This window comes from Pseudoliparis swirei, chromosome 17, assembly GCF_029220125.1.
Source record: "Pseudoliparis swirei isolate HS2019 ecotype Mariana Trench chromosome 17, NWPU_hadal_v1, whole genome shotgun sequence".
Classification (NCBI taxonomy): Eukaryota; Metazoa; Chordata; class Actinopteri; order Perciformes; family Liparidae; genus Pseudoliparis; species Pseudoliparis swirei.
The window spans coordinates 1,212,044-1,231,465 of record NC_079404.1 but is presented as its reverse complement, the minus strand read 5'-3'; the positions used below and the strand labels follow the sequence as shown (position 1 = coordinate 1,231,465).

At 49.1% G+C, this 19,422-nt stretch overlaps 2 protein-coding genes across 2 annotated transcripts; both read left to right on the top strand.

Annotated features, from left to right (window-relative positions):
• The first annotated feature begins 1,856 nt into the window (after positions 1–1,856).
• On the top strand, positions 1,857–3,420 carry LOC130207155 (androgen-dependent TFPI-regulating protein). Its single transcript, XM_056435631.1, has 5 exons — positions 1,857–2,082; positions 2,182–2,307; positions 2,367–2,468; positions 2,541–2,629; positions 3,213–3,420. Exons 1-5 carry the CDS (start codon positions 1,930–1,932, stop codon positions 3,418–3,420), a joined length of 678 nt encoding a protein of 225 aa, XP_056291606.1. The 5' UTR covers positions 1,857–1,929.
• Positions 3,421–10,920: 7,500 nt separating this feature from the next.
• herc4 (HECT and RLD domain containing E3 ubiquitin protein ligase 4) lies at positions 10,921–19,338 on the top strand. Its single transcript, XM_056435859.1, has 23 exons — positions 10,921–11,475; positions 11,807–11,966; positions 12,127–12,203; positions 12,305–12,526; positions 12,643–12,734; positions 13,077–13,207; positions 13,307–13,452; positions 14,278–14,354; positions 14,559–14,683; positions 14,763–14,822; positions 15,378–15,489; positions 15,777–15,966; positions 16,045–16,217; positions 16,304–16,423; positions 16,492–16,590; positions 16,668–16,835; positions 17,258–17,401; positions 17,507–17,673; positions 17,745–17,811; positions 17,885–17,967; positions 18,154–18,337; positions 18,488–18,590; positions 18,663–19,338. Exons 1-23 carry the CDS (start codon positions 11,250–11,252, stop codon positions 18,869–18,871), a joined length of 3,135 nt encoding a protein of 1,044 aa, XP_056291834.1. The 5' UTR covers positions 10,921–11,249; the 3' UTR covers positions 18,872–19,338.
• The last annotated feature ends 84 nt before the right edge of the window (positions 19,339–19,422 follow it).

The window sequence follows — 19,422 nt, the reverse complement described above, 5'->3', positions numbered from 1 at the left end:
CCTTCACCTGGTCCTCACGCCCTTCTCACCTGCAGCCCCTCCCTCGTTAGTCCCTCATTCCCTTCACCTGGTCCTCACGCCCTTCTCACCTGCAGCCCCTCCCCTCGTTAGTCCCTCATTCCCTTCACCTGGTCCTCACGCCCTTCTCACCTGCAGCCCATCCCCTCGTTAGTCCCTCACTATTTAGCTCCCTCACTTCCACTTGTCCTCTGCCAGATTGTCTTGTGTTTTCGTGCCAAGTTCTCCAGCGTTATGAGAGTATATTCCTGACCTGTCTGCCCTGACCTCTGATTCTCTGCCCCGCCCCTTTTTGGACTTGTTTGCTTCTTCGATTGATCTCCCGGTTTTGACCCAGCCTGTTCTCAACCAAATACAGTATTCTTTGTTACTCCTGTCTGGGTTGTGCTTTTGGGTCCACTCTAATAGCGGCGTGACACTGTTTTAAAGCTCTGCACGTCAAATACACATCATTGACACTGAACTAACATGTCTTCATGTCTCCATGTCTTCATGTCTCCATGTCTTCATGTCTCTGTGTCTTCATGTCTCCATGTCTTCGTGTCTCCGTGTCTTCATGTCTCCATGTCTTCGTGTCTCCATGTCTTCAGGTCTCCATGTCTCTATGTCTTCATGTCTCTGTGTCTTCATGTCTCCATGTCATCGTGTCTCCGTGTCTTCATGTCTCTGTGTCTTCGTGTCTCTGTGTCTTCATGTCATCATGTCTTCGTGTCTCCATGTCTTCATGTCTCCGTGTCTTCATGTCTCTGTCTTCATGTCTCTGTCTTCATGTCTCTGTCCTCATGTCTCTGTCCTCATGTCTCTGTCTTCATGTCTCTGTCCTCATGTCTCTGTCTTCATGTCTCTGTCTTCATGTCTCTGTCCTCATGTCTCTGTCTTCATGTCTCTATGTCTTCAGGTCTCTATGTCTTCATGTCTCTATGTCTCCATGTCTCTATGTCTTCAGGTCTCTATGTCCTCATGTCTCTATGTCTTCATGTCTCCATGTCTTCATGTCTTCAGGTCTCTATGTCTTCATGTCCTCATGTCTCTATGTCTTCATGTCGTTATGTCTCCATGTCCTCATGTCTCTATGTCTTCATGTCTCTATGTATTCATGTCGTTATGTCTCTGTCGTTATGTCTCCATGTCTCCATGTCCTCATGTCTCCATGTCCATGTCTTCATGTGTCCATGTCTTCAGGTCTCCATGTCCTCATGTCTTCAGGTCTTCATGTCTCCATGTCCTCATGTCTCTATGTCTTCATGTCGTTATGTCTCCATGTCTCTATGTCTTCATGTAGGAACATGAGAGGAGCGCCCCCTGCTGGCCAATCACTTGAAGCCACAGACGTGTCATGAGCACGTGCTCATCCTTCAAAACTTTCATACTCGACTGAAGCTAAATAACAACTGAGCCTCTCTGGGACCTCAAAGCTTTAATCTATCATCTATTGTTATCTCAACTTTAGTCTATTTTCCATCCGTCAATCGACACATCTTGTATTCGTACCGTGACACTTCATAAGTCATGGCTGTCCTTTTTATGAATTCCACCGTTTCGATAAATAAAAGGAGGTCAGAGGTCACGGTCATTTCTAAACCTCCTGATGCTGCGGCAGGTTTAGAATGCAGCTCAACTGGATATGTGAGGCCTCAGAATCAATGTTTCACAACCCTGAACACGCTGCACACCTTCTCCTCTACTCATGACTTACATAACCGGAACTGATCTGCTTACTGAACGTGGAACAACTTCTCCCTGTGAATTAAAGTCACATGCTCCCCGCGTCGGTTCTGGAGCTGGTTGTGACTCCTGTGAGGAACAGTGGGCCTCTTGTCCCGCCGCTGCGTCTCTAATCTGGTTCTGAGGGGCTGTAATCCTCAGAGGGGCTTCACTGTGGTGGAGGAGCTCCAGAGAAGCTGCCTCAGCATGCCCTCCGCCCTGAGCAGAGCGCTCCACGCCGCGGCGTTCTGCTGGTACGCGCTGGTGGTGAAGAGCCTGATGGAGAAGGACGGGGAGCAGCTGCCGGCCGGGATCTTCGTCTACGGAGGGCCGTGGAAGTACCTGACCTTCCTGAACCTCGTGAGTGCATCGACGCATGACATCACAGTCGTCTACGATAGTTTAGACTAGAATTACAAATGGATAATGGAGGATAACGATGTTGCGTAATATTTACAGTTAATGCAAATGTCCTTTTTTGGCCTGGCGACCCTGAATGACCTCCGAGCTGCGAAGCACCCCGAGAGTCCCCTGAGCCGGGGCACTGACCTGCTCTTCTCTGTGTTCGTGTTCCCCGTCGGCATGGTGAGGAGCATCACCTCTCTCCTCTTTCAATAACAACGTGACGCTAACTCCGTGTTCAGTTTGTGGTTCTGCTCTTCTGGACGATCTTCGCCTACAACAGAGAGTTAGTCTACCCGGCTTCTATCGACAGCTTCTTCCCTCCCTGGATAAACCACGCGATGGTCTGTACTCATGCATCCAGCACATGCCCCCCCCCCCCCCTCTCCTCTCTGAAGCATCCCTCCTGTCTCCAGCACAGCGGCGTCCTCCCCGTGCTGCAGCCTCACCGCTTCCCCCCCACCCGACACGCGCTGGCCGCTGTCGGCTCGGCTTACCTGAGTTGGTACGTGATGAGAAGTAAAGTACAAGCAGAGCAACGTCGTCACGGCTTTATTTCACTTTTATGACCCAAACATCACAGCATTCTGAAACGGTTACTTTGAAACTAACGGGAGCTTTCACCTGTTTTTGGGATCAAATTAATAAAATAATGAGAACGGGAGATGAATAAATACTAAGCATCAGTAAAAGTGCCGCAGTAAATAGTTTGCATCAGGACCAATCATAAGATGGATGAGGAGGACACGCAGCTTCACATTTATTTAGATATAAAACTGAAAGATGACTGACTTTAAAAAAAAGCCCAAATGGGAAAAACATTGACATAAAGAATACGAGAGTAATGAATAAAGTTAAACTGAGACCAATCACAGAAGCCGATGAAGCACAGGAGTGGACATGTGTCCGCTCACTAGTCCAGTTCACAAACCGCTTGAGAACAACAACTTCCTGTTGACCCTGAACAGCTCAGAGGCTATAGTGTGATGATGATGAAGATGAAGATGACTCTATCCTCTGGTAGAGCTCTGATCCTCCTGGAGGCAGCATCACTGATGCTGTTTGCTCATTCTGATCTGGTTCTGCAGGATTGTGTGGGTCTACCTGTCCGTGGGGGTCTGGGTCTACCCCCTCATGGCCCACTTCAGCTCCGCGGGCCTGGCGGGCTTCTTCCTCGTGAACATGTCGGCGGTGGCGTCGCTCTACGTGCTCGGAGAGCAGCTGAACGGCCGCGTGTGGAGTGAGGAGCTTTGCATTGACCCGGGGGCGACCTCACCGAGGGGCTCATGTTCATGAGGGGCTCACTCTGCTGTCTCCCTCCTCCAGGTCGGGACAACGGGACAACGGGACAACAGGACAGATAGGGTCAAGCATCTGAGCCCATGAGGCCTGTGAGGGAGGAGCAGCACAAGGCACCGCGCTGACGGCGTGACTAGAGATGAGTTCTTATTCAACGAGTTACTTTTTATCTTTCAGTTAAAATCCATCGATCACGTTTTCCACCACCGTCACGCCGTGTTGACTCATGTTGCGTCGCTTTAGTTTCACTTGAAGGTGAATCTGTCACTCTTACACTGAGATGTACATGTTCATTAGCTCATCGTGGGAGGTTTAACACTTGAATCATGGAACGCAAAAAATAAAACAAAGCGTAAAGCAACTGGCGACCACACAGCCGTCCTGTTTCTATGGTATTATTAATATTATTATAATATTAATTTCAAGCTGTTCCTGATTTTAAAAGGCAGATTTAATTAAATCCTCTTTTCCTTAAACTACGAGAAGACAGGAAGCAGTCCGGGTTGATGATGTCGGGTAACTTATCAATATTCAGAACTATTGAGTCTCCCTCTTCACGAGGGGGATTCATTACCATATATATATATATATAAATATTAATATATATAAATATATATATATATATATTTATATATAGCCTATATATATATCATGGACCTGGATAAAGTGTGTGTTGTTCTGCCGGCTGCAGGAGTAGAGCGACTGACTCCAGAGCGCCCTGCAGAGCCGGTTCTGACCCGGTTGGTTTCATTGTGTTGGGGTCCTTCATTTCAATCAGGCAGTGCGTAGGTCCCTGTAGCATTTGAGGTGGTGGAGGTAGTTTGGATCTGCGTCCACCAACCCGATGGACAGGATGTTGGCCAACAAGTGGACGTCTTCCTCCGTCAGCTCCTTCTGTTGGAGACACAGTGTGAGCCGTGTTCTGAGCGGCTGCTCCGGGGCGCGGCCCCCAGGAGACTCACCTTCCTGCTGCCGCCGGACGCTTCGGGCACTTGTAGTTTCTGAGGCTTCATTCCCTGCCAAGGAAAGTAGATGAGATCACACCTTGTTTCCTCCTTCCTCTCCTCCTTCACTTCCTGGAGCAGCCGGCTCTGTTTTAAGATATTTAACTTCATGTGAAGGACAGAGTCAACTCACCTCTTTGAGTCCTTTGGAAAAACACACGATGATGAAGAGGAGGCCAGCGACGACCTGAGAGGAAGACAAGCAGGTCAACACAACAGGAAGTACTATGTGTAGTACGAATGAAGTACAGCCGGAAGTACTAGTGAAGTACAGCATGAAGTACTAGTGAAGTACTAGTGAAGTACAGCATGAAGTACTACATGAAGTAGTACATGAAGTACTACATGAATTACTAGTGAAGACAACACTTGGCGTTATCTTTGATCGGGACTTGTCCTTTAACTCCCACGTAAAGCAAATCTCAAGGACTGCATTCTTTCATCTACGTAATATTTCAAAAATCAGGCACATCTTGTCTCAAAAAGATGCAGAAAAATTGGTTCACGCGTTCGTTACTTCGAGACTGGATTACTGCAACTCCTTATTAGCAGGCTGCTCTAATAAATCTCTTAGGTCCCTCCAGTTGATCCAGAATGCTGCAGCTCGTGTTCTCACTAAAACTAAGAAAAGAGATCACATCACTCCTGCACTAGCTGCTCTGCACTGGCTCCCAGTAAAATCAAGAATCACTTTTAAAATTCTTCTCTTAACGTACAAAGCCTTGATTGGTGATGCACCATCATATCTTAAGGAGCTTGTAGTACCATATTGCCCCACTAGAGAGCTACGCTCACTAAATGCGGGACTACTTGTAGTTCCTAGAGTCTTAAAAAGTAGAATGGGAGCCAGAGCCTTTAGTTATCAAGCTCCTCTTTATGGAACCAGCTTCCAATTTCAGTCCGGGAGGCAGACACAGTCACCTCGTTAAGAGTAGACTTAAGACCTTCCTCTTTGACAGAGCTTATAGTTAGGGCTGAATCAGGTTTGCCCTGGTCCAGCCCCTTGATATGCTGCTATAGGCTTATAGCTGCCGGGGGACGTTTTAGGATGCACTGAGTACCTATCTCCTCTTTTTCTCTCCTTAAGGATGAATTTTCATCTCTCAATCACACGTTACTAACTCTGCTTTCTTCCCGGAAGTCCTTTTGACTTTACGTCTCATGGGGTCATCGGACCCTATGAGACGGCATAGATCCTATCTGCCTGATGGATCGTCTGGGTCGTGGAATTCCTGCTCATGACTACGCCACTGTCCTGTTGAGACTCCGCCCACTCCTCCTCCCCACCGCCATCTGCCTGATGGATCGTGGAGGTCTCCATCGTGGAATATGCCTACTATGAACTATTCATACACTCTGTCATATTCATTGAATGTATTTTAACTCTAAATCTGTCCTTCTGTACACATTACATCTATTGCATCTGTCCATCCTAGGAGAGGGATCCTCCTCTGTTGCTCTCCTTCAGGTTTCTTCCCTTTTTTTCCCCCTGAAGGGTTATTTGGGAGTTTTTCCTGGTCCGATGTGAGGTTTTGGGGCAGGGATGTCTATGTGTACAGATTGTAAAGCACTCCGAGACAAATTTGTAATTTGTGAAATTGGGCTATACAAATAAACTGAATTGAATTGAATTGAACATGAAGTACAGCATGAAGTACTACATGAAGTACTAGTGAAGACAACATGAAGTACTAGTGAAGTACAGCATGAAGTACTACATGAAGTACAACATGAAGTACTAGTGAAGACAACATGAAGTACAACATGAAGTACTAGTGAAGACAACATGAAGTACTAGTGAAGTACAGCATGAAGTACTACATGAAGTACTAGTGAAGACAACATGAAGTACTAGTGAAGTACTAGTGAAGACAACATGAAGTACTAGTGAAGTACTAGTGAAGACAACATGAAGTACTAGTGAAGTACAACATGAAGTACAACATGAAGTACAACATGAAGTACAACATGAAGTACTACATGAAGTACTACATGAAGTACTAGTGAAGTACAGCATGTAGTACAACATGAAGTACTAGTGAAGACAACATGAAGTACAACATGAAGTACTAGTGAAGTACAACATGAAGTACTAGTGAAGTACAGCATGAAGTACTACATGAAGTACTAGTGAAGTACTAGGGAAGACAACATGAAGTACTAGTGAAGTACAGCATGAAGTACTACATGAAGTACTAGTGAAGACAACATGAAGTACTAGTGAAGTACAGCATGAAGTACTAGTGAAGTACAGCATGAAGTACTAGTGAAGTACAGCATGTAGTACTACATGAAGACAACATTGAGTACAACATGAAGTACAACATGAAGTACTAGTGAAGACAACATGAAGTACTAGTGAAGTACAGCATGAAGTACAACATGAAGTACTACATGAAGTACTACATGAAGTACTAGTGAAGTACAACATGTAGTACAACATGAAGTACAACATGAAGTACTACATGAAGTACAGCGTGAATTACAAATGAAGTACTACATGAAGTACAACATGAAGTACTAGTGAAGTACAACATGAAGTACTAGTGAAGTACAGCATGTAGTACAACATGAAGTACTAGTGAAGTACAACATGAAGTACAACATGAAGTACTAGTGAAGTACAACATGAAGTACTAGTGAAGTACAGCATGTAGTACAACATGAAGTACTAGTGAAGTACAACATGAAGTACAACATGAAGTACTAGTGAAGTACAACATGAAGTACTAGTGAAGTACAGCATGTAGTACAACATGAAGTACTAGTGAAGTACAACATGAAGTACAACATGAAGTACAACATGAAGTACTACATGAAGTACTAGTGAAGTACAGCATGTAGTACAACATGAAGTACAACATGAAGTACTAGTGAAGACAACATGAAGTACAACATGAAGTACTAGTGAAGTACAACATGAAGTACAACATGAAGTACAACATGAAGTACAACATGAAGTACAACATGAAGTACAACGTGGTGTAGTAAAACATGAAGTACAGCATTAACAAACAAACAGGTCAACACAACATGAAGTCCCTCGTTGGACGAACAGATAGATTAGTGTCCAGCAGTCATTAGGATAATGTATATATATATATATATAAGGTGTACTTACTCCCAGCAGGTGCCACATGTCTGCGTTCTGTCCTTTAACTCGTGTGGAACGAGTTCCTGCTGCTGAGACTCAGAGCGTCACGAGGTCAAACCTCCAGAAGCTGCAGCGCAGGAACAACCGGATCAGCCAGAGGACTCAGGTGGGCGGCCACCAGAGGACGTCACACCAGGGCTATTGTCAGGAACCGAGGGCTATTGTTAGGGACCGAGGGCTATTGTTAGGGAACCAGGGCTATTTTTAGGGAAAGAGGGCTATTATTGTCCCCAAGTGAGGACGCAGTCTGGAGTTAGGACGTTAAGAAAAGAGTTACGACCGACGCTGTGGAACACCTGCATGAGAAAACCCCACCTGGCACCACCCGTCCCCACTATAACCTGTGGACGCGTATACGTTATTATTATTTTTGTACAATTATTATTTTCAATTTATTTATTTTTAATAATTTTCTTTCTTCTTTTATTTTTTTTAAATGTATCTTTTCACCAATTATTTTTTTAATTAATCTTTTAGAATGTATCTTTGAAAAGTACTTTTTTAAAATGAATCAGAGGGCCAGCATGAGGTGACAACACCTGAGCTACCTGGTATACTAACACACTTTAAGTATAATATCATCTCTTTTGAACTACAGACTGTAACTTCACTATTCTGTGGGTCCTTTAAGCCTCTTGGAATATACTATGTGTTATATTGTCTTTTCTTTTCTATTGGCATTGACATATTGTGTTTTTCAGAAATAGTTGATATAAATATGAGCTTCCCAAACTTATTACACTTGTACTTTTAGTTCCTTTAAGTCGCACACACCTGTCACCTGTCCACCTGCCGATACACGTTCATTCATGTCGATGTGCAGGGGACACGGATACGCATGCGCGTGTGCGCCCCATCGAGAATCGCGACATATCTTCACCTCCACAAAGTAAAGCGTGTACTTCCGGTTAAATGAGTATGCCTTCAAAATAAAAGACAACACATTTACACGTCAGACGATCAGATAACGCTGACAAGTGTCGCTCTGTGTGTACAACAGGAGTTTTACACCTGAAAGAAGAAACGGGCATTCACAGTCTGGTGCAGATCACCTTTTGGGTTGATTCCTCCAGTCAGAACGAGAATAACGTTACTTCCGTTTTGAACATTACATCACTGAGTCTAAGAATAAACATGGTAGTTATTCATTTGTATTGTTACTTATAACTTTGTCACGGGTTACATTTTATTTCCCGATACAAATATAAGTCGTAGCTCCAGGCACGTGCACAGGTAGAGCCCTAGTGGTGCTCAAGCACCAGCCCTTTTGCCCTGGATGAGTAAAGTGCCTTTTTTGCTGGAGACACATTTTTTTTATTCATCCGTATTTAAGAATAAAAGTTGCTCTCTCTGTCATCAAGTCAGATGTGTTTTAATATCCGACGGGGCATTTATTTGAGTTATTGTGAGAATTTCGCCCCGACATGCTCCGCGGCGCTCACGAGCCTCCCCTCCTCTCCCTCCCCCCCCGCGCCCCTCCCTCCTCCACTTCCTCCTCCACTTGGTGCTCGCGCAGTGCTCCTCGCGCCACCAAGCGGCTGCACCTCCTTCTCCTTTGACGCGCAGCACCAGACAAACAGGTCCTGACGGTGTTTGTCCCCTGACGTTGTTTTGTGATAAATCAACCACAACATTAGCGCTGCTGAAAACATGACGTCACAACTGGTCCGACGTTTCCTAAACAAATAAACAAACAAAAACTTCGTGATTTCAAAGCCTCGTCCAGCTGTTTACTGACGTTAGTTATGTTTCTAGAATAGAGAGAGGGAGAGAGAAGAGAGAGAAGAGAGAGAGAGAATAGAGAAAAGAGAGAGAGAGAGAAAAGAGAGAGAGGGAGAATTCTTAGGTTAGGAAGGCTGGCTCCATCATCGGCTGCAAGCTGGAGCACCTGGAACAGGTGGTGGAGAGGAGGACGTTGAAGAAACTGCTGTCCATATTGGACAACCCGGACCACCCTCTCCACCACCTCCTACAGGGACAGAGGAGTACTTTCTCCAGACGTCTCCTCACGCTCCGCTGCCACAAGGAGAGATACAGGAGAACATTCCTGCCGGCGGCTATGAGGCTCTACAACAGATCACCTCTTGCCAGATCATAGTGCAATAACTACACACATTCCATTTATTTACACTACACACATACACACACATTTCATTTACACTACACACATACACACACTTTGTATTTTGCACACTGTCTATATTTAATATTTTTATATTTAATTTAATTTGTCATTAGTATTGTGTATTGTGTATGCATATATGTTGGATATATACATTTATATTTTACTTTGTATACTTCTTGTATATATCTATATCTTTCATCCCTGTTTTTTATATTTTGTTTTATATTTTATTTTGTATTCTTGTGTGTTTAGTTTATTGGTGCTGCTACTGCTACGACAAATTTCCCCTTGGGGATTAATAAAGTATATATCTATCTATCTATCTATCTTATTTCGTTCTATTTAACAGGGGCTAGTCTAGGATTTGCGTGGCCAGACTGAAAAAAAAATCATAAGATAGATATATACTTTTATTAATCCCCAAGGGGAAATTAGTTAGTTCATGAGGCCTCTCTTGTTCAGAGGGCCGGGCCAAATGTGGAGGCGGGCCGTATCCGGCCCGCGGGCCTTAGTTTGAGGACCACTGCTCTTGGCTGTTGATGTCTATCAATATCGCTCATTTTGAAAATGACGTAAGAGGGCAATACGGATCCGTATCAGACCGGCGAGGAGGGCGATACGTGGCTGGCATGACGACCCATTAGCCAATCAGAACGCTTGTACTGTTGTTGCTATATATTGGGGCGGCTTTAGCTCAGTGGGGTAAGAGGGCCGTCCTGCAACCGCAGGGTTGTGGGTTCGATCCCCGCTCTCCCCATTAGTTGCAAGTCGAAGTGTCCTTGAGCAAGGCACTGAACCCCCAGTTGCTTCCCGGGCGCTTCACCGCAGCCCACTGCTCCTTAATAACTAAGGATGGGTTAAATGCAGAGAACTAATTTCCCCTTGGGGATTAATAAAAGTGTATATTCATTCATAATAATTCATCTTTATTCATAAAGAAAATGTAAGATAGCTGTCTGATGCTGCCAGAGGAAACGCAGGTCGAGGACAGCATCATCAGTGTATTGCTGCTTATGCTTCAACTCTGTCAGAATTTTTTTTTGACATTGGGTGCCCTTTTTTTTGGTTTGAGCACCTGCCCCCCAAAATGTCTGTGCACGTGCCTGCGTAGCTCCATATTTCCAAACATGTTTTGACGTGCACTTTTATTTTGAAATTAAAGGCGCCCAAACCGGAAGTAGTTATTGTATAATTTAGCGAACCTAACGTAACCGTGAACGTAGCCGTAGCTCCTCGGCTAATCTGTTTACATGTTACCCGGCTACCGGCTCGTTGGTACGGGGTGGGTCCAGTCGGTAAGTCCCGAAGAACGCGAGCGGGACGCCACGCGCGCGAGCATTGAACGCGCGCTCGCGACCATGTCAGTTAGCCGCCGCGTCATTTGGCTAACGTCCCCTCGCTAGGTGAGCCCAGGTGTCAGACATGGGTGTATCTGGAGCTCTGTGAGACCGGGACCCCGCTAGACCCGGGACCCCCGCTAGACCCGGGACCCCCGCTAGACCCGGGACCCCCGCTAGACCCGGGACCCCGCTGAGGAGCCGCCATGCTGTGCTGGGGCAACGCCTCCGACGGACAGCTGGGCCTGGGTGGGATCGACGAGGAGATCGTGGTTGAGCCGCGACGATGTGAATTCTTCCACGGGAAGCAGGTGTGCGACGTGGGGTGCGGCCTCCGACACACCGCCTTCCTGCTGGAGGACGGGACGGTGTACACCTGTGGCTGCAACGACCTGGGCCAGCTGGGCCACGAGAAGGCCAGGAAGAGACCAGGTTGCACACACACACACATACATAGTTCTTGATTTTTTAAAATGATTTATTATTATTTATTAATTAATTATATATTATTATTTGTTATGAATAATTATAATGTATTTTTTATTTTGTATTATTATTATGTATTATTAATAGTGAGTGGAGGTCCTCCTCTGTCTTCTCAGGTGTATTTACTCACCTGTCAACGTGCCTCACACTAAAGTTTGACCTGAAAGGATGGAGATTATATTCAACTTCTGAAATAATGACGTTGAAATGTCACTCAAGATGTCAGAGAAGAGAACGACACACACACACTCTCATCCCAGTCCTCTTCCTCTCCCAGAGCAGGTCGTGGCCCTGGAGGCTCAGATCGTCCTGGCCGTCTCCTGTGGCGAGTCCCACACGCTGGCCCTGAATGACAAGGGCCAGGTGTTCTCGTGGGGTCGGGGCTCCGACGGCCAGCTGGGCCTGCACAACTTTGAGGAGTGTGTGCGCGTGCCCAGGTACATGTGGACTCACGACTCTCTGCTCTCGGTTGTGTGATGACGTCGTCTACGTGTGTGAGCGTGTCTAGACGTCAGTCGTGCTCCTCCTGGTGCTTCTTCGAACATTTAATTCATAAACATGTTGGTAAACTAACGATGATGGACGTTGTTCCTCCAGGAACATCAGGAGCCTGTCCGAGGTGCAGGTGGCTCAGGTGGCCTGTGGCTACTGGCACTCCCACGCCCTCTCCAGAGGTGAGGGCCTTCCTCTCGCTCACCTGGTTGAGTGTTCTGTGTTCTGTGCTCCATGTTCTGTGTTCCATGTTCCATGTTCTGTGCTCTGTGTTCTCGTCCAGGGGGCCAGGTCTTCTCCTGGGGGCAGAACCGGTACGGGCAGCTGGGCCTGGGCTCTCGCGGCCCGGGCGTCTCCTCTCCCACGCTGCTGCGCTCCCTGCAGAGCGTCCCCTTCGCCCAGCTGGCGGCCGGCGGCGCTCACAGCTTCGCGCTCACGCTCTCGGGAGCCGCCTTCGGCTGGGGCCGCAACCACTTCGGTCAGCTGGGGCTCAGCGACTGCAACGGTGGGTGGGCCCCCGAAAGTACTACGAGTACTAGTACTACTAGTACTACTTCTAGTACCACCTCTACCTCTAAGCGCTGGACCCGTGAGTCTTTATGACCGTCGAGTTGCTTTCAGATCGTTTTTCTCCGTCGTTGCTGAAGTCCCTGAGATCTCAGAGAGTGATCCACATCTCCTGTGGAGAAGATCACACGGCCGCTCTCACCAAGGTAAATTACTCCACGTGTGTGTGAGAGAGAGAGATAGTGAGAGAGAGATAGTGAGAGTGTGTGTGTGAGAGAGAGAGAGAGAGAGAGTGTGGAAGTGAGATAGTGTGAGAGAGGGAGATAGTGAGTGTGAGAGAGAGAGAGAGACCACCTGCAACATGTGTTTCATCTTTAGTGGGCCGGTTGGAGGAGATAGTTTCTCTGATCCTCTGATGTCATTAACCCCGTCATGGCGTCCTCCATGCTCCTCTGTGACTCGCCTCCACTCATAGTCTGGTTCTAGTGGTCTGGTTCTCGTCGTCCGGTTCTCTGAGGAACCTAAACATCGGTTCTTTCCTCCTACAGGAAGGAGGCGTGTTCACGTTCGGCGCCGGAGGATACGGCCAGCTGGGACACAACTCCACCCACCACGAGGTCAACCCCAGGAAGGTGTTCGAGCTCATGGGCAACGTCGTCACGCAGATCTCCTGTGGCAGGTGAGGTGCACCATGGGTATTTACACATGGAGCTCGTATGCTGGTCCGTGATTGGTGGAAATAAATCAAGTGTAACTGAATAAACATCCCCGCCTGAAGGCAGCACACGCTGGCCTTCACGCCCTCCTGTGGGAAGATGGACTCCTTCGGGCTGGCGGGCAACGGGCAGCTGGGGACTCGCTCCACCTGCAACAGGAAGAGCCCGGCCACGGTCAGCGGGCCCTGGGCGGCCTCCAGGGACCCAGGTGAGACCCTCAGGACCGCAATGACTCACACCAGCAGAGAAACACAAGCACACCGTGTAATTCAATATGTGATACCATCGACATGACATCATCGACATGACACCATCAGCATGACATCAACAACATGACATCATCAACATGACACCAATATGACATCATCAACATGACGTCATCAGCATGACATCAACATGACGTCATCAACATGACGTCATCAGCATGACATCATCAACATGACATCATCAACATGATGTCATCAGCATGACATCAACATGACATCATCAACATGGCATCATCAACATGACACCAATATGACATCATCAACATGACACCAATATGACATCATCAGCATGACATCAACATGACATCATCAACATGACATCATCAACATGACACCAATATGACATCATCAACATGACGTCATCAGCATGACATCATCAGCATGGCATCAACACAACATCATCAACATGACACCAATATGACATCATCAACATGACGTCATCAGCATGACATCATCAGCATGGCATCATCAACACAACATCAACATGACATCATCAGCATGACATCAACATGACATCATCAACATGACATCATCAACATGACGTCATCAACATGACACCATCGTTACGGCTCTGTCTGTAGAGACGAGCTGATGAAGATTATAACAGGAAGTGGATGTTATTCCTGGTTTGAGTCTAGAGGAACATTCTGTGGAGGCAGATCATGTTTTATATGATCCATGTGTGTAGAAGGTCTACTGGGTGAGACACACACACACCTCTTCCTCCTCCTCCTCTTCATCCCTGTGTATATTGCGTAACCTTTCAGACTCTGAGCCGTGCTGCTACGTCAGGAGGATTTACGCCGGAGGAGACCAGAGCTTTGCTCACTACTGCTCCACCAACGTGAGGAGCCTTCAATAAGACTGTCTTATTGTTCTATAAGTTCTCATAGTTTCATATCAACGTGAGTTGTTATGGGGTTAGGGATGAAGTACTTCTACTCTGGAGTTTCTCCATGTCTTTTATATTCTTCTCTATTTGTTAAACATTGGAGAGCTGAAGTTCTACCTCTTATCTTTAAGTTCTTTGACCCGTTTCTCTTCACAGAAAGCCCAGAGCATGGAGGACGTGAGGAACCAAGACCCCCACAGGAAGATCTGCACCCTGAACCAGGAGATCATCCACAAGTGGTGTAGCTACAGCCCAGGAAGACTCCCGCTGGACATCTCCAAGTAGAGCATGTTCCTGACGCTGCTCTGTGTGACGCTCTGTGGGTGGAAACACTGACTTCTTGTTTCTCGGTTCCTTTAGTGAGATCGACCTCGTGTTCTCCTCCGCAAGCTGCCTCAACGGGTCCTTTCTGTCCACCAGGTAACCGCCAACTATATATGTGTGACGCTCTGTGTGACGCTCTGTGTGACGCTCTATGTGAGGCTCTGTGAGGCTCTGTGTGACGCTCTGTGAGGCTCTGTGTGACGCTCTGTGAGGCTCTGTGTGACGCTCTGTGACTCTCTGTGTGAGGCTCTGTGTGACGCTCTGTGTGACGCTCTGTGACGCTCTGTGAGGCTGTGTGACGCTCTGTGTGATGCTCTGTGAGGCTCTGTGTGACGCTCTGTGACTCTCTGTGTGATGCTCTGTGACTGTGTGACGCTCTGTGACGCTCTGTGAGGCTGTGTGACGCTCTGTGTGACGCTCTGTGACGCTCTGTGTGACGCTCTGTGTGATGCTCTGTGACGCTCTGTGTGACTGTGTGAAGCTCTCTGTGACGCTCTGTGACTCTCTGTGTGAAGCTCTGTGTGACGCTCTGTGAGGCTCTGTGTGACTCTCTGTGTGACGCTCTGTGTGAGGCTCTGTGTGAGGCTCTGGGTGACGCTCTGGGTGAGGCTCTGTTCTGGTAATCTAAGTGGGGGTCTTGCTTCTCCTCAGTCACCCGGACCACTACAGCACCAGCAGCCGATGCTCCGGCGTGGACATGACCACGGCTCGCCTCCTGTGGAGCCGCCTGGGCCAACGAGGCCCCCACGAGCTCACCCAGCAGGTCGGTGGGCTCCACCTCCTCCACTAGTTAATGACGTAGCATCAGTCGAGCCTCGTGAATGAGACTCGGACTGTAAACTCTGTGTCTACCATCACGACTCACAGCATCAGTGACCTTCATGCCCTTTATCATCCAGGTCAGAGGTCAACGCTGTGCTTTATGAGACCTCATGGTCTTCTCACACAAGCGTTTCCCAGTCATAGAAGAATCACACAGTTTATTCACTAGGATCCCGAGAGGCAGAGAGCTGGTGACCTCATGACCTCAACTCCTCCCTCTGTCCTCAGATCGCAGCCAGTCTGGAGAAGAACCTGATCCCCAGGCTGAGCCCCTCCCCTCCGGACATCGAGGCCCTGCGGCTCTACCTCACTCTTCCTGAATGCGCTCTCTTCAGGGACCGGAACAACTACGTCACCATCGCCATCCCGTTTGCCAAGGCCCTGCTGAGCCTGAAGGAGGCGCCGCTGAAGGTTCTGGGTAGGATGGAGCCCCCCCCCCCCCCCCCTGCTGCTCAGCTCCTCCCCTCACAGCGTGGTTGGTGTCGTGTTTCACCAGGGAACTGGTGGTCCGCATGCGAGCCCCCCGTGTTCCAGCGGCTGGTGGAGCTGTACAAGGAGGTGGTGGTGTACCTGCTGCAGATGCACAAGATGGGCATCCCCTCGGTGGAGCAGAGGATCTTCACCTGCTTCCTGGACACGTCGCTCCGGCTCCTGGAGGTCCTGCACACGGTGAGAAAAGAGAAAATAACTCCACCTGGCCTCCACCTGGCCTCCTGCGGGCGGAGCGGCTGCTGAGGAATGTTGTGTGTGTCCAGGTGAGCGAGCGGGCCGGTCACATCATCCGCTACGACAGCTTCTACATCCACGAGCTGGACCAGCTCATCGACATCAGACAGGACTACGTCACCTGGGTCCAGAGGCAGATGTACCCGTCGGTGAGTCTCCCGCCGGCGGCGCCCCCTTGTGTCCGTGTTCCCGTGTGACTCCGCCTCCTCCTCCTCAGGGCCACGACGGCGCGGTGACCCTGTGCCAGTTTCCCTTCGTGTTCGACGCCCAGGCGAAGACCACGCTGCTGCAGACCGACGCCGTCATCCAGATGCAGGTGAGAGCCGCTCGCGGGACGCCGCAGGGCGCGTCCCCCGAGGCGTGAACATGTCCGTCCCCCCGTGGCGTTGGCAGATGGCCGTGGACCAGGCGCAGATGCAGAACTTCAGCTCCATGTTCCTGCCGGCGGTGGAGTCCGTCAACCCGTGTCTCATCCTCATCGTTCGGCGGGAGAACATCGTTGGAGACGCCATGGAGGTCCTCAGGAAGTCCAAGAATGTGGACTACAAGAAACCCCTGAAGGTACGGGGGGGGGGGGGGGGGTTTGAGTTGACTCAGCCAAAAGAAAGTCATGTCCATCTCCGTCTGTCATTATCTGATCATTTATTTCCTAAACAAACAAAAAGAACAAACGACATGTTGACGCTGCCTCGGCCGCCCAGGTGCATGCTGGTCCTGAAGCTCCGCACACCTACATGAAACCAGCGTTACAATCAGTGATCCTAAAACTAAATATATTCAAACAACAATCACAATGAACTTAAACTATCATAAGAAAAAAGTCTTCTAACATCAAAATATAACCGAAATAAGCAATGAATAATCAATATTACTTTACAATAGTACAGAGACTCGGCTGACTCCTCCTACTTTATGAGTCAAGCCTGTGATCCAGAGCTGGAGGAGCTCTTCAGACGTGACGGTGTGACGTGGGTCTCGTGCAGGTGGTGTTCGTGGGGGAGGAGGCGGTGGATGCAGGAGGCGTGAGGAAGGAGTTCTTCCTCCTCATCATGAAGGAGCTGCTGGACCCAAAGTACGGGATGTTCCGCTACTACGAGGAGTCGCGGCTCATCTGGTTCTCCAACAAGGTGCTTCCTGTTTGACCCAATGACCTGTGACCTCTGTATACACAGCTCCACTGGGTACCTGCATGTCTAGCTGTGTGTGTGTGTGTGTGTGTGATGGTCCCTCAGACCTTCGAGGACATCGACTTGTTCAACCTCATCGGGGTGGTCTGTGGTCTGGCCATCTACAACCTCACCATCGTGGAGCTCAACTTCCCCGTGGCGCTCTACAAGAAGCTGCTGAAGAGGAAGCCGACGCTCGACGACCTGAAGGAGCTCATGCCGGACGTGGGAAGGTCAGATCCGGAGCGCCGCCTGAGGCCCACCGTGTCGATGAGTGTCTGACCGCTCTGTCCTCGTGCACCAGGAGCCTGCAGCAGCTGCTGGACTACACCGGAGACGACCTGGAGGAGACCTTCTGCCTCAACTTCACAGTAAGACGACTGACAGCCGGCGGTCTGATGAAGAGGAGCGGCGGCGGCGTTGTGACACTGCCTCCATGTACAGATCACAGAGGAGAACTACGGGGCCACGGAGGTCCTGGAGCTGGTCCGGAACGGGGAAGACGTCAACGTCACCAAATCCAACAGGTGCGGTGGTCCTGGAGGAGGTCCAGAAGGAGCCGGAGCCACGGGGCTCCTCATGAAGCCTGGGGGAGGTGGACCGCGTGGCTCCTCCCACCTCTAAAGACCGAGCCCTTAACTCTTCTGTCAGCTCTGTTGTTGTCGGCTGGGTGTCACGTGTCCAGTGTCTCTGAGTGGCCTCTCCTCCTGCAGGCAGGACTTCGTCTCTGCGTACGTGGACCACGTGTTCGACGCGTCCGTGGCGGCGCTGTTCGAGTGCTTCCACGCCGGCTTCCACAAGGTGTGCGGGGGGAAGGTGCTGGAGCTGTTCCAGCCCAACGAGCTGCAGGCCATGGTCATCGGGAACACCGACTACGACTGGACGGAGCTGGAAAAGGTCTCAAAGCAGCATCGCTGGAGACCAGCAGGAAGTGACCTGTGGAAACTGCATTTTCACACCTTTGAAAACCTTAAATCTGGAAGTGTGAATCGATATTGGGTTCCCCAAAACGTGATGAAGTGAAATAACGTGTTTCCCCCCCTCCAGAGCACGGAGTACAAAGGGGAGTACTGGGCGGAGCACCCCACCATCGGGCTCTTCTGGTCCGTGTTCCACCGGCTGCCTCTGGAGGAGAAGAAGCTGTTCCTCTGTAAGCGCTCTGCCGCGGGACTCTGTCGCCTTGTGCGCTCACACACTGACCCCTCGTCTCCTCCCTCCTCAGTGTTCCTCACAGGAAGTGACCGCATTCCCATTTTGGGCATGAAAAGCCTGAAGCTGGTGATCCAGCCCACCGGCGGAGGCGAGCAGTACCTCCCGGTGGCCCACACCTGCTTCAACCTGCTGGACCTGCCCAAGTACAGCAGCGAGGAGACGCTCCGCGAGAAGCTGCTGCAAGCCATCGACTACAACCAGGGCTTCAACCTGGCCTGAGGGCCGACCACACGTGGTTGTGTTCCGCTGTGAGAGACTCTGGGTGGAAAGGGGAAGCCAAATGGCACCAATGGCTCAGAGTTGATGTCTAGACTTTCAGTTATTCTTGACTTTGATTTCTCAGCTTTTCCCCCTCAATGCCGTCGCAGTATTGATGCTGTATTACAAGTTGATCTCTTCTGAGTATGCAGACGGCAACATGAGCTCCTGTAACGCAGCAGCACGACCTCCATGGAGCTGTTTCCGTGACCTTTACTCTGGTCTCAAATGACCTCTGACTGGTTTCGACCCAAATGAACATTATAAGCGCCCCCTGGTGGTGGCGGGTGCGTGCTGTGTGTTACAGGGTGTTGTGTCCCTGCTGTGTGGGTCTCATGTCCACCAGATCCCTTTCTGTTGACTTCTGTTTGCATCCTGATTCTTGGCTGTTGGCCTTAAACGATCTTCAAATTAAAAACTAAAGGACAGCCGGGGAGATGAATGTGAGTTACTTTGGGGATAAATACTGACTTGTTGTCTCTGACTTTTTGAAAGTGTAGTTTTCTGGATTA

Excerpts from the sequence above, each read along its gene's own strand:
- LOC130207155 (XM_056435631.1), top strand. The coding sequence starts at position 1,930 with ATGCCCTCCGCCCTGAGCAGAGCGCTCCACGCCGCGGCGTTCTGCTGG. Across the intron at positions 2,308-2,366 it reads TCGTGTTCCCCGTCGGCATG|TTTGTGGTTCTGCTCTTCTG; the intron begins GTGAGGAGCATC and ends CTCCGTGTTCAG. Across the intron at positions 2,469-2,540 it reads CCTGGATAAACCACGCGATG|CACAGCGGCGTCCTCCCCGT; the intron begins GTCTGTACTCAT and ends TCCTGTCTCCAG.
- herc4 (XM_056435859.1), top strand. The coding sequence starts at position 11,250 with ATGCTGTGCTGGGGCAACGCCTCCGACGGACAGCTGGGCCTGGGTGGG. Across the intron at positions 14,355-14,558 it reads CTCACTACTGCTCCACCAAC|AAAGCCCAGAGCATGGAGGA; the intron begins GTGAGGAGCCTT and ends TTCTCTTCACAG. Across the intron at positions 16,218-16,303 it reads TCCTGGAGGTCCTGCACACG|GTGAGCGAGCGGGCCGGTCA; the intron begins GTGAGAAAAGAG and ends GTGTGTGTCCAG.